Here is a 15,089-nt window from a genome sequence, read left to right as displayed (position 1 = left end):
AAGATGTTCAAAAAGCCCGGAAATCCAAAATATTGATAGAAATAAAGTCTAATGAAAAACTTGTTTTTTAAAACCTATATAAATCAAATACATTTTCTGATTGTGTTTTAGCTTGGTTACACTTTTTGTTTACTTATACTGGCATTCATGTGCATTTAAAAATGTAAAAGGTCTTTTTGCTCCAGCATCACAGTTTGAACACCATAAAAGTCATGCTGCTGTTGATTATATGGAAATGGTCAGAAATGCTGCTACCTGCTAAATTATATATACTGTACATACACATACAGTGGGGCAAAAATAGTATTTAGTCAGCCACTGATTGTGCAAGTTCTCCAACTTGAAATGAGAGAGGTCTGTAATTTCCTTCATAGCTATACTTCAACTGGAAAAATAATATTTGGTCCCCCACAAACCAGCAAGATGTCTGGCCCTCACAGACCTGTAACTTCTTCCATAAGAAGCTTTTCACTTCTCCACTCATTACCTGTATTAATGGCACATGTTTGAACATGTTATCTGCATAAAAGACACCAAACTCAACCATGGCCAAGACCAAAGAGCTGTTGAAGCAGGAAGAAAATTGTAGACTGGAAAGAGAGACTCTGCAATTGGCAAGCAGGTTGGTCTGAATGAATCATCTGTGGGAGCAATTGTAAGAAAATGGAAGACATACAAGACCATTGATAATCTTACTCGATCTTGTCCGGTGGAGTGAAAATGATCATGAGAACGGCAAGGAAGATTCCCAGAACTACATGGAGGGACATGATGAATGACCTGAGCTAGGACTAAAGTAACAAAGGCTACCAAGGAGAGGCCAGTTTATTTATATAGCATTTTTGAGTAAAAAGACGAAGTGCTGTACATGCACAAAAAAACATTACATTGACAAAATAATAATAGCTAAGTACATCTTTGACTAGACTTATATAGTTTCACTGTAACATGCTACATCACTAACATTCAGAAAATGTTTTCTTTCTATTCATACATTAACAAAAATACAGAAAGCATAAAGTCACAGTACTTAATTGTTTCTACTCAAATAAATAAACTAGGTAAATCCTTGGTAATTTCTGATTTAAAGTAGTTTTGTCCAACTTTTTTTTAAAACTACAACTAGAATAAGTTATTTTTCATTGTAATAAAAATAAACTAAATATATCCTCAAAGCTACAACTTAAGGTGTGTGATTTGACCTTTCTGACACCACCGCTAAAACAGAAATCACACAGAGTAAAGGCAAAAGCACAGCAAAGACGGTCTATATGTGTGTGTTACGGTAGATCATGTTACCATCAGTAACGCACTACGCTGAGAGAGACTCCTGCAGTGCCAGGCGTGTTCCCCTGTTTAAGCCAATATACGTCCAGGCCTGTCTGAAGTCTGCCAACAAGCATATGGGTGATCCAGAAAAGGATTGGGAGAATATCATGTGGTCAGATGAAACCAAAATAGAACTTTCTGGCACAAACTCAACTCTTCGTGTTTGGAGGAAGAAGAGTGCTGAGTTGCATCCCAAGAACATCATACCTACTGTGAAGCATGGGGGTAGAAACACCATGCTTTGGTGCTGTTTTTCTGCAAAGGGGACAGGATGACTGATCTGTGTTAGGGGAAGAACGGACAGCTAAAACCTCCTTCCATCGGTGAGAGCATTGACGATGGAACGTGGCTGGGTCTTCCAGCATGACAATAATCCGAAACATACTGCTCGGGGAATGAAGAAGTGGCTCCGTAAAAAAGCTTTTCAAAGTCCTGAAGAGGCCTAGCCATTCTCCAGAACTTTACCTCATAGAGATCAACAACAGCCCCAAAACATCACTGCTCCAGAGGAGATCTGCATGGAGGAATGGGCCAAAACGCCCACTACAGGGAAACCTGGTGAAGACTTGCAGGAAACGTTTGACCTCTGTCATTGCCCATGAAGGTTATGCTACAAGAGACTGAGTTGAACTTTTGTTATTGACCAAATACTTATTTTCCACCATAATTTACAAACAAATTTATTAAAAATTCTACAATGTGATTTCCTGGAATTTTTTTCCCCCTCATTTTGTCTCTCATAGTTGAAGTGTACTCATGATTAAAATTACAGACCTGTCATCTTTATAAGTAGCACAATCAGTGGCTGACTAAATACTTTTTTGCCCCACTGTTTCAGCCAAGATCTGTCTGAATAGTTTGATGGACGGACGCCACATTGAAATAAATAAATGCAATGCTCTGTCTTGGGGAAGTAGAAAGCTACACAGTGAATTCCAGACCTTTAATACTAAAATACATGCAATGTATGTGACAGGGTATGATGTTTCCTTCCATCAAATTCTATATAGACCACATGTTTGTCAGTACGCCAGGATACAAGATAGGAAACAGCGTGACAACAGCTTAGGTGTCCCTCAGAGAAAAAAAGATATGTAATGATTTTTGGGTTTTTGCTAGCACAAAAAGTATGCTTTTCGTGGCTGAAAAGTATTGCCTCATGTTTTTGTTTGGGATAATTTCCTTAAATACTATTTCTTCTTGAGGGCAGGCAGAAATTATTTGATGCTCACACGATTTTTTTCATTCTGTTTTGGTGTCTTTCACAGGACAATCAAAGTGGAGGTGTATGACTGGGACAGAGATGGAAGGTAATAATCTATAAACAAGCATAATTGTGATTTAAATTGTAATTTGATTCTAAGCTTATATTACTTTGTTGAAATAAATAGACTATTCCAACACATACAAAGCTTTGCTAGGTTGATATCCATCTTATTCACCTTTGCACATTAGGCTATTGTTTTACATTCTTTACATTGTCTGTTATACCATGTTGTCATAATAAAGCCAACATTCCTGAGATAGTATTAAACCTAAGAGACTATTTCTGCTACTAGATTAATCGCTGTTAAAAATAATTTATGAGTTCATTAATAATAGGAAAGGTTGTGTTTTAGAAGTTGTGCTGTAGCTTTTTTTCATTACTTTTATCCTCCTCATGACACACTTTTGTGTTTTTTTTTCTCCTCCCAGTCACGATTTCATTGGTGAATTCACCACAAGCTACAAAGACCTATGCAGATGTCAGAGCCAATTAAATGTGTATGAGGTGAGTGGAGATGACAATTTTGTTTACAGTTGCTCCTTAAGCAGAAAATCTTGATGATGATTAGTGAACCTAGTTGAAGGCTCCCTCTCGAGCATTTTTGATATGTTGTCATGGTTTTCTTTTGCTTTAAACAGCATAGATGTAGAATTCAGGTCACAATGCAAAGCTGACCTATTTATTTCCAACTCTGAACAGGCGATGACTCCATTTGTTCACCGGGACATTTCTCTGCTTTCACCCTCTGTGTCACGACAAACAAAAAACAAGCCAAGCCAACTGTGGCTGAAAATTGGCTGCATGGTATCTATTACACAATGTGTAATAGTTCTGGTTATTATTCTGTACTCAAGAAACCTCAGGAAATCTGCTTTGGTTTAAGGACAAATCAGCATTCTTCATGGCTTGGGGAGGTCTTTTTAAATAACAATGAAGAAGTTAGTTCTTGGTCTTCAGAACTCCCTGTCGCCATTGAAGGCAAAGTGGATGAACAGACCTTTTAAAGATTTGTGCCTCTGTAGTGAAAATACAAGCTAAAAAAGTAGATCTACATAGTTGAATGACAGTGCTTCCCTTATTTCTTGAACTATACAACATTTTGCAGTCTCAAGTCTTTTGGTGTCTCTATCAGGTTTTCTTCCAGAATTGTTCCGCATTTATCTGTCTTCCCATCAAAATTTGAACAGCTCTCCTGTCCCCATTGAAGAAAAGCATCGTCACAGCCATGACGTTGTCGCTACCATGGTTAACTGTGAGGATGATGTGCTAAGAGTGACAGCGTTAGTTTTTTTTGTTTTTATTTTGCTACTAATAGTGATTTGTATGTAGACCACAAACTTAAATTTTACACTCGTCTGACCAGAGTACCTTCTTCTGCATGTTTACTGTTTCTCGTAGCTGTCAAAAACTAGAGTCAGGATTTATAAGGAGCTTATCCGTGACACTCTTTTATAAAAGCGAGATTTGTGCAGGGCACAATTAATGGTCTGGTCAACACATTCTCCCCCCCAGGTTGCAAATGTCTACCACTCCTCCTCATCTTCCATGAACAATGAGGAGGTGGACTCCATTTACCAGTTAGATAACTTCTGAAGGAAATGGATTACACTTTTTTAAGTTTATCAGAGTAAAAAAGGATAAATGCATGTGACACACCTTTCAGAGTTTTATTAGTAAAACACCATGTATCTTATCTTTTAACTTCCTGATTATTATTATTATTATTATTATTATTATTATTATTATTAGTAGTAGTAGTAGTAGTAGTAGTAGTAGTAGTAGTAGTAGTAATTTTTTTGCTGTCTTCACCAGGACTGATGCTGTACATCAGTGGAAACTTTCTCGGCCAAAAAAAAGGCCTTCTTATTAAAATTATCCATTAAGTACTACTTTGTCTATTGCCAAAAATCCCAATGAAATACATGGAAGTTTGTTGTATTAATATGACAAAATCTGAAAGGCTCAAGGGATATGAATACCTTTGCAATTCTCTGTAGTTGTCTTTATACAATTTGGAAAACCAGGGTTGGTATAACCTGCTGATTAAAGCGCTTGACATTTTGCATTAGCCTTTGATCCAGACATTGATGTGGCCAACAGGAAGAAAAGAGGGCTTTAAAAGAAAAGCACTAGGTAAAGGTATCGTGTTAGATTTGAAAAAGTGGAGGCAGTATGAGTTAGGGTCCTGGAGAGCTACTCTTTTTACAATGCTGCCATGGCACAGGGTAGCGAATTCAATACCTTTTTACTAAAAGCTGTCCTCAGTTAAATTAGAAAAGGAAATACACCAGTGTATTGAAGCTTCTCAGCACCAGGCCGATGATAAAGAATCCACAAAGTATGTTAAGCACGCCTACTAAAAATACATAAAGCCCCCTTTTTTATTCATGGATAAAAAAGGACTTTGAATAGGTAACAAGTTGCAATGCTCAGTTCTTACTCACACTCAACCTGACATGCACAAAGCGTATGAGCGCACAAGCTGATGTCTTGGAAGGATAATAGAAGCTGGTTGAATGGCATGCTGTTTTTTGATATAACTTGAGCTCGGACAGTAACAGCTAGAGTGCCACGAGGCATCCTCTTTGTGGCAAAAGTATTTTTAGAAACCATAGAGAAGAGACAGAACGTTTCCTTCAGGCCAATGCTTTATGTTTGGGCACAGACACGTAGATTGAGCAGCAGACATGTTTGACCTTGCTCTCGTTTTTTTGGCTGCGAGCTCAAAACGCAACTTTCATTAAAAGCAGAACATACTGTAATTTCTCAGCTCGCTGTGCTTATCATCTGTTTTTGACCATTTTCCTGCCCACGTTAGACATTACTGCGCGCCTGTGGATTTGCACAGTTTAATTCATTTTGAATATAGTTATCATTTTGTTTGCTGCTGGGGGTTGAAATGCGGGACAAGTATTCACTCGTCCCCCAAGGATGCATGTAGGATACAGAGTAGGTGGATAAAAATCCTCTTGAATAATCTGTCTCGCTGCGAGGCATGATCAATGGTACCTCATTCTCACCTACTGCAGATATTGGATTCATTCCCTATGCGCCATTACCCTTACAGACATGGAGCAGGAGGACAAAGATGTTTTTATTACTCGCCCAAGGGTGGAGGGGGAGAATTGTGTTGCAGGTTTACATTGTCATTATCCTTTGTTCCTGCCCTGCCTTCATTTCAGGTGGTGAATCCAAAGAAGAAACTAAAGAAAAAGAGATACATCAACTCTGGCACAGTAAGGCTGATATCATGGATAAGAGCAAATCTCATTCCTTCACCCTGCTATACTTCTGTATTCACCAGGAAGCTTCTACTAAGCAGATTTCACAAAGCTGTTCAATATCTCTTTAAAGTTCTTTTTTTTTTTTTTTTTTTTTTTTACCCATTCCCAGTTTTAGATCTCATGAGCCAGATACAGAATCTAAGTGGGCAAAATAAATACAAGGACTCGTCTTTGCCCTGTTAATGAAGTAATGACAGAATGTTTATAAATGAGGCATGTTTTTTTTAATTACTGTTCTTACTGAATGCCGTGGCTTTGTAATTAAAATCTGTGAGTAGTTATCCATCATGCTGAGCCATGCTCATGTTCGGTGATTGTAATACTAATATTCTCCATGGACATTCTGTATGGATAAGTCATTTTTTGGCTGGTTAGCTTAGAGGACAGTGTTAATGTGTAGATGCTGTTGTATTAAATTATCAAACATCACGTGTTTTTTTGTTGTTGTCCCCCCCCCAGGTGTCCTTATTGTCATTCAATGTAGAGTCTGAGCACACATTCTTGGATTACATCAAAGGAGGGTGAGTGCAATAATCCTTGAATATGCAGCTGTGAACGTTGTCTTTGAACAGCTGCATAAAAAATAGTTTAGAAAAATGTATCTGGCGTTTTCTCAATTCTGAACATATGTTTTCCCTATGTTTATTTGAGTAAATAAATATACATTTGAAAATACTATTAGGAGGGTAACTAGGTTTATTTTAAGTAAAATTAAATAACACTCAAATCCACGCATATAGTGTAATTCTTATAAATTATCAAATTAGTGTAAAGATCAGAGGGAAAGGACCCAGAATTCAGCCAGACCAGCAGAGGTTTCTTTTAAAAGAAGCTTTTTAATCACAAAATCAAAAGAACAGGGGCAAATCCAAACTGGCTGTCAAAACAAAAAGATGACACAAAAAATAAACAAACGAGCAGGGCAGACAAGGCAGGAACAGACCGGACAGAATGGCTCAGGTTTCTGGACGAAAAGGGGTCAAAAAGCAAACCAACGTACAGAATTTGCAGGAGGAGACTCACCCAAACTCAACAGGACAACCTGGCACTGATGTCTGGTCTCAGCAGTTTATATGGAGGTGGAATCAGGTGAAGCCATTGAGAGGTGATTGCAGCAGGGGTGGAGTTAGGCAGGTGTGCAGAGTAAGTAATTAGACCAGACATCAGTGCTGAGGCTCAAAACAAGAACAGATCAAAAATTCAAACCTAAACTAAGAAGCTTCTGAAGACATAACTAAAACAGTAAACAAGAATCCAGACTAGACATAACTCAAAAAACAGCCAGATAATAAAAGACAGGAGAGAGAAGGAAAACTAAAACTAACATAAACCAGAACAGAACTCAGAATATTACAATTAGAGCTTTATCTTTTAAAAGGTATTGTTAAGTTCAATTTAGCTAATTCATACAATACCAATAACCTAACACGTCTCATTTAAGGAGCTGTGTCACTTTTTCTTATACACTAAAGCCCCTTTCTATTGCAAACCTAGGATTTAGTGTCTCAGGCTTTTGGTTTCCCGAGATAGAGGAAAGCTTGGGGCTTTTAAGTAGGCATGTTTCCATCAGCAACAGGCCCTTTATGTAAATCAGCCCAATGATGAATAGGGAAGTTGTACAGACAATTGCCCTTTACCTTCAGTCCAGCGGGTGGCGATAATGAGAATCCAAAGACCAAATACCAAAGCTGGATCCTTTTCTTTTTTAAATAATAGTCAAATCGCTGTAGGTAGTGGTTAGTTGAATATAACTTATGGGGTATTTAAAGGTCATAACGTCCCATTCTTCTATTCCTAAATAAGTATGTACTTAATTTTGTATGATTCTTTTGTAACTTTAAAAGCATCATGTATATTAACCAAAGTGATTTAGTTAACCACCATTTTCTAGATTTTACAAATATCCCTTCTGTCGTCCTTTATGCGCTATCCAGCCTTTCTTGTAACTATTTTAGGCGTTTTAAATTATTTTTGTTTCAACTGATAGTAGATGATTAGATTGAGTTGAGTAATTCATTATGTTATTCCTTTATTTTTACTGGATACGAGGGGAAGTTTAAATGTTAATATTACTGTACATAAAATGTTTTACCAAATTTCATCTGCCCGGAGTTGTTGCTTTACAACTACATGATTCATTTAGAATAACTACTAAACACTGACTAAAACACATGTTTTGTTTATTAATGTAATCAACCGGAAAACTCATCTACAGCACAGGATATGTTTTTAGTAAAACAAATTTTTATAAGAATAACAAATAATGGCTAATCAGTCCGCAGATACAAGAAACCGACTGTTAATTATAAGCAAATATTTATATAAAGTAGGCAGTGGAAACAGTGGAATATGTAGGCAGGACACGGAACGGATCCCTGGGAACTTTGGGCAACCTGCATCTCCCCTCCTGCAGAGCTGTCAGCATAAAACCATAAAAAATAGAAAACAACTAAGAGTTCAATGTCCACGTGTTTGGTTTATTTTAAAAGCCAGTCAGAGAAAGGTGTATTTTTTTATTTACAAGGAAAGTGGAAGTGCTCAGTTTGATCATTAGTTTCCCACACAACTGTGGCAAAAACTGTTTTATAATTACTGCCTACATTAACTTAAAATGCCAGGTACTTCCGGCAAAGAAAATATTACATTTAATTTTCTGGTACTTATTCACCACACACCTACTAAATGCTTTATATTTACTTTTAGCTGCGACTAACAGCTAGGAGCTAGAGGGAAATCCCAGAGCGTCTGGCCGACTAAACGCTGCAGTAACCGGGGTTTCCCCCTCCAGCTGCCACGGAGGAGACCGATCTGTAAACAGAGCTCTGCTGCTCTGGAAGCTCCAAAAGCAGATTTGAAATAGGCTCATAATCTTGATGAACTGACCACACAGATCAAGTTTTGAGGTGTACTTTCTTACATAAAAACATCTTAAAACTACTTTTTGTAACAAATTAAAGGTATTAATCAATAAATTTGTATACTGAATGCAAAAGCACCTCATGAATGTTAATGTGTATCAAAAATGGGTCAGCTGATCTTTCTGTTCACATCATGGTGAAGTGGCAACCATGGGGAAAAAAAGGTATTAATCAATAAATTTGATTAAATTTGATTTGTGCACTCAGATCGACATTCAGATGGGCGCACAGCAAAAAGCACGTTTGGGAAGAAGATGGACCATAGGTTATAGCTAAATGCAATGCTCGGAGTCTAAATGGGCATATTGGCCAGTCATGATCATTGGCAAAGAAATATTTGATCCCTGAAACCACATTTCCTCCTAATTCTCCCATCTGAAAGGTCTTCCAACTGTGCCAAAGCATCCACTGGCCAGCATTACGCATGAGTGTGTTTGACCATTTACAGAAAGTAATTGCTGCACACCCTATCACAATAATCTGTTAATTTGTGTTACACGTCACCCTGGTGATCATCGGGAAGAGGAAGGTGATGGTAGAAAACAACGATAAAATGTTGTCCGGGCTTTTATTTAAGATTTAAGTTGGTTTATGTGCATTGTTTTATTGATTGGAAAGGTCATTTAATGGAAATCCACCCTAAACTCTAGCCAAATATCCCTCCATCTCGTACCCCCAACCCTTTTCCATCTCACTTTTACTATTCAGCTCGGTCTGCAATTGAAACACAAGATTTGTTGAGTATCTGTTCTGGGAAGCTCCACTGATAACATTTGAGTCAGCGATCCATCATCCTGAGCAAGAATCTGAAAGATTGTTTATGAAGTGGGTACTGTGGAAAGATAAATATCCGTAAAAATCCTATAGCTGCAGAAGACAACCCCGAGTAAAGGTTTAAGTTTGTACACTACAAACAGAGGTTAGTTTCCCCTGAACACTCAAAACTGACTGCTAGTCAGAGCGGAACCAAACCAAAAGCATGACATAGCACGGCATAACAAAATGTTACATTGACTCAGGTGAATGGTATCTTATTGATTTTTACACTGTCTTTGTTTATCTTCAGATTTGTTTACCTGACAAAGTCAGATTACGCTTAATTACTGTTTTGTAACACAAGATTTGCATTAATGACAAAAAAAGAAAGTATGCCATCTTAAAATTCATGGTTTGTACATCCATTTGCATATCTAAGGTCTTTGTAGTCGATGTAAGTAATATTTCACAAGCTTTTTGCCTTCCCCTTTGATTAGTAAATATGTTCAAGTCTGTGGGGACACTTTTTGTCCACTTGAGAAAAGAATTGACTACTTTGACAAGTCTTATAGTTATTATAAAACAGCAGAAAAATTCAATCTTAACTGTAAAAATACTCATCAACCTAACAAACTAATGTAAACCAATGTAGTCATGATGTATTTAAAATAGTTTACACATGCTGTTAACTTATTTGTAAGCTGTAGGATAAAGGGAATTCATTTCGGAGTCATTAATGCAAGCCTCTTGGAAATGCTGACATGTTTACCCAAATTTAGGTTACCAGTACTTAAACCTGCTTCAGGCAAAATACTGACAACTCAGAGAAACTTTCCAGAATCCTTCTTAAAAATTTGAAATATCCCTTTAAACCTCTCAGTCTGCAAGCTTGACATAGCAGTAGTGGAAAGCTCTTTAATTCTCAGACTGCATTATCAAAGGTTGTTCCTCTTATTACTGGTTATACTCTATACTTTAGTTTGTGTGCAATACTTTAAATTACCACATATATTGCACAGAACTTTCTGTGTTCGTGTCTTCATTACATGCAACATGTGCATATATCTTTTGTATTTTTAGTTTAACACACAATGTAAGCAGAATTAGCACAGTTTACACACATGTGTAAGCTACATCATAGTTTCCCATTTACTGCACAACTGTATATTCAGTTGAAAATAGATACATACTTAGTATAAAGAGAGACGGCTTTTTTTCCACTGTCTGAGATTTAAGACTCAATGTTTCCTGTTTTAGACCAGTTAAAATCACCAACATTTCTATTTGCCAAATGCCAGGTTAAGGGAATAGATGCTTTTTTCTCATCCAAATAGCAGGTTTCACATACATTACTTTAGATTTTGCAGAATTGTCTTTTTAATTACATGAGTTAGGTCAAATGTTTTAAATATCCTTTAACTAGCTTCTCATATTTTACTAAATTATTATCCTCATTTTATTATAATTGAGTCCAGTTTGTATGTTGCTTCGCTTACACACACCTGCTCTGCCCAAAGATTTTCAATGGTACATGCCTTTGTTCTGGTCAGTGGTCACTATAAAAACTGACTTTCTTGTCCTTTCTGACTACCTTGGTGCTATTCTTAGAATCGATGTCCAAACATTATCCACAACACCTGCCCAAGCATTACCTTGCTGCCGGATGTCATGAAATGTTGCTTTAATATTTCAATACAATGCTATTTTTTCATGATGCCATCTATTTTGTGAAGTGCACCAGTCCCTCCTCCAGCAAAACACATGCAACGCCATGCTGATGATGTCACCACGACACCTTATGGTTGGGTTGGTGTTCCCAGTTTGCAATTTTCTCCCTTTATCCTCTAATTTAACAACACTCCTCAAATTTAGTTTCATCAAACCACAAGACATTTCTCTAAAATTAAGGTCTATGTTACAGAGTGCATTTCCAAACTGTTCTCTGGTTGTTGCTTTTGGACTAATAGCTTCTTCCTCCCTGAGTGGCCTTCTAGCCCAGGCTGGCTAAGGACTAATTTCACAGTAATTAATGACATTTTCTTATCAGCCTTAGCCAGCATATTCATAAAGTCCTTTGCTTTTGTTCTGGGGTTGATTCACACATTTTATACTAAAGACATTCATGACTGGGAAACAGAAAATATCTTCCAAGAAAGCTGGGCATCCCCATGGTGTTTACACTTGCATATAATTGTCGGAACAAATGAATGGGGCAGCTTCAGGCATGTGGAAATTATACTAAATGATTAACCACACTTGTCGAGGTCTGTAATTGTTTTCTGGATAGCTTGCCTGATTTCTTTCAACGTTTGCATGATGTAACACATAAGAAGTGTGTCTGAGGTACATTTCTTCCAGTTATTTGAAATTCTGAGAATTATCATGTCAGAAGCTTGTTGAGCTACCACATCATCATCTCTACATTTTAATGAATGATATGCTAAATAGAAATCAATAACCTTTAGGACACTTGATTTTTGTTAATGTAATTATTTCTCCAGAAAATAATTAGGATTAAAATAGGTAACTTTAGAAGCTGAATGCTGTAGGCGACGATCTACCGTAAATGTGTTGGTGCACACGGGGTCATGTGACCATTAGGTTGATGGGTTTCTCTTAAGTTACACAAAACACCATTAGATCGAGATTAATGTTCCCTGTTAAGGCTATACTAACACTATCGAACGATGGCAGAGCGAGACGAAAACAACATTATGTTTAAACACGCCATAGTTATGTTTAACTAATGTTATCAGCAGGTTATTAACGAGGCTCATAGCGGCTAATACTACCGAACATTTGGGGTTATTTAAAATGACTTTTAAGCTATATTTTGCTTTACTGGATGGACCGGAAAACACAAACAATGTCCCATCAGTGTACAAAACTCTTCTGGAAATAAAGTTTGTTATAACTGTAAAAAAAACAACCCAAAACACATCAACATAGCTTTGTTTCAAGATTGCTTGCGGGAGCTTAGCTTCTTTGCTCCAGGTCTTGAACTCAGTCAAACCTTAAAAACACAGTGAAAACACATTAAAAGTAAACCATGAATCCTATCATAACTTTCCCTGTTAAACTCTGCCAAACCTCTGTCTCTGTTGTCCATACTGTTGACTTTGGGGCATCCGGTTGCGAGTAATTACTGCAGGTTAAGCTAGCCCTCTGGGCCAGGGTGGCGGCTCGCCTCACTCCTTATATATCCTGACCTGGGACCAAAGGGTTTCCTTATGCTTCCTGTGTGGGCCTCTGCACAGCTTGCAGAAGGAGCAACTTTCAGGTCAGCTTTTCTCCAGCAAAAGCTGATAAAATATTACAAACAGCCCATTTCCATGGAGGTCGGCTGCTTAGGTTTCGATGTTGAAGCAGGCAGGAGGTATTTAGCTTCAATTTTAGCCAGTGCCCATGTAGCGAGTCTCCAATATCCATGCAAGCCCACAGTAGCTTTACAGGTCTCTTCAGTGTAGACCTCCTCATTAAGGCCAATGAAAACGAGAAACATGAGAGGCGGGAGCATGGCTTCGTAGCAGCAGGCACCCCACTTTGAGGGGGTAGTCCCCCGATGCCTGCAGCCTCTTACAGCATCAGATACAGTCTGATATTATCTTTCCTGGCTGATATCACAACAAACATGAAAGGCTTAGTCTGATCTAATGTCAAAAAGTGAAAAAAATAATAATGTGCATTTTTATACAATGCATGTAAACTCTGGTTTCACTTGGATGCTTTACTTATTTTATTTTTGCTTTTTTTGTAAGTGTCAAAACACTGAATTTATTCTATTTGCCAAGTAACAGGAACAACAAGACTGTTTATTAAATCAGCAGACTTCACTAAGTTATATCGTTATGGTTGTATATACTTTTGATCATAATACTGAGATGAGCTGGGGAATTTTCTTGACCCACGTGCAGACAACCACCAGTGAGACACAGCGAACGGTTCAATATATTTATTTCAATACAAGTTATTTCTGGTAGATGGAGCGGACTAGGTACAGACTTATGGGTTCTTGATCATCTGAATGGAGAAGACAATCAGAGCTGGGGTTGCACAGTGTAGAATCGTGCAGGTGGAAGCGCGTAATTGGCTTACTGTGAAAAGATGCAGGTAAGGCCAGGGGGGAAGTATTGAGATCCTGGGGTGACTGCTAGGGAATCAGAGAGGTGTTGGAGAGTGGGCAGGCCAGAGGAACAAGCATTCAAAGCTGTGGGAGATCACAGCCAACACTGCTCCTTAAAAACACTGCAGGAGATGATTGGAATGACACACAGGTGTGCCACCTGCCACTGAGAAGCCACGCCCTCCAGCAGAGATCCTCAAGAAAGAGAGGTGATTTAAATTACAAATAAATCATGCTTGCTGTCAATGCCAGCATCAAGCTGTTCCATGTTTCACTCTGCATTGGATACAGAAGCAGGTAAAAAGATGAACATCTTAATAACAAGTTATTTAAACACACCATTAAGGGTTCGTTTGGAGATTATGCTTTTCATCAGATTGATCCCAGTACTGATTATATGTTCACTCTGCATTGGATACAGAAGCAGGTAAAAAGATGAACATCTTAATAACAAGTTATTTAAACACACCATTAAGGGTTCGTTTGGAGATTATGCTTTTCATCAGATTGATCCCAGTACTGATTATATGTTAGTTTATAAACTTGAATCATTACATTAACTCTTATTTTAAACTATATTCCTTCTAGTCTCTAATATCTCTCCTCATGATGTAAACTTGTACAAATAACCACATTTTCCCTGCCTGACAAACACAATAGACTCTTGCTTGCTGCTATTTCGTAACAGTATAACAAGAGCTGTCGCAACCCCTATAGTTGGAACCAGTATTTCATTTTCAAAGACGTTTTGAGTTCCCTGTTGTTTCACATAGCAGTGATTCATCTGCACTGCTGTCTGCAGTGGACTTTAGGAACAGAAAAACTTGTTAAAACTTCATTATCACATAGTTCGCAGTGTCTGTCAGCCAATGCTGTAGTGCTTATTGGAAAATGCTTTCAACTTTTAAATAGAAATTGTCAGTGCCTTTCTTAAACTGCTTTTGACTGAAATAGCACCGGCTTATTAGTGGTTTAAAATTAGTGTTACCAAAACAAGTGGTTTCTTTACATCTTTGTACATTCGAAAGTCATTTTCTATAGTTTCTATTCTTCTCAACTGTTTAATGTAAAATACTTTTAACACACACATACAAATATTAAAATGCCAGTTAAAGGTTGTTAATTATTTAGCTTTTGCAGCAACACAAGGAGAGTTATTGAGTGCTGTGGGAAATTTAGATATGACACAGCAGAGATTTATAAATTGACAAAGGCATATAAAAGGAGAACATTTATATTTAATGCAGCAGCTTTAAAATAATTACTTCAGGTCCCCTAACTCATCCTGTTTCCCCATCTGCTGCCTATGGCAGTACAAGCACCATCCACATTTCTTTCAATTTAGGTTCAGTCATGGAGTGAACCTATTTTTTCCCACATGTTGTATGTCTAACTATGTGTCCACTGCTAAA

The 15,089-nt window shown here is 37.6% G+C and overlaps 1 protein-coding gene across 2 annotated transcripts in view; it reads left to right on the top strand.

Moving 5' to 3' along the window:
- The window catches only part of cpne5a (copine Va), a 124,835-nt gene that overhangs the window by 72,189 nt on the left and 37,557 nt on the right, over positions 1–15,089 (top strand). For both annotated transcript variants that reach the window (XM_012870671.3, XM_012870670.3), the window contains 4 exons: positions 2,598–2,639; positions 3,025–3,100; positions 5,779–5,832; positions 6,340–6,401. In XM_012870671.3, coding sequence (XP_012726125.1) covers positions 2,598–2,639; positions 3,025–3,100; positions 5,779–5,832; positions 6,340–6,401 — 234 coding nt within the window. The remainder of the gene's footprint in view (positions 1–2,597; positions 2,640–3,024; positions 3,101–5,778; positions 5,833–6,339; positions 6,402–15,089) is intronic.

The sequence above is a fragment of the Fundulus heteroclitus genome, chromosome 1 (genome assembly GCF_011125445.2).
Source record: "Fundulus heteroclitus isolate FHET01 chromosome 1, MU-UCD_Fhet_4.1, whole genome shotgun sequence".
Taxonomy (NCBI): Eukaryota; Metazoa; Chordata; class Actinopteri; order Cyprinodontiformes; family Fundulidae; genus Fundulus; species Fundulus heteroclitus.
The sequence above is the reverse complement of the archived record's forward strand: the minus strand, read 5'-3'. Positions and strand labels throughout refer to the sequence as shown.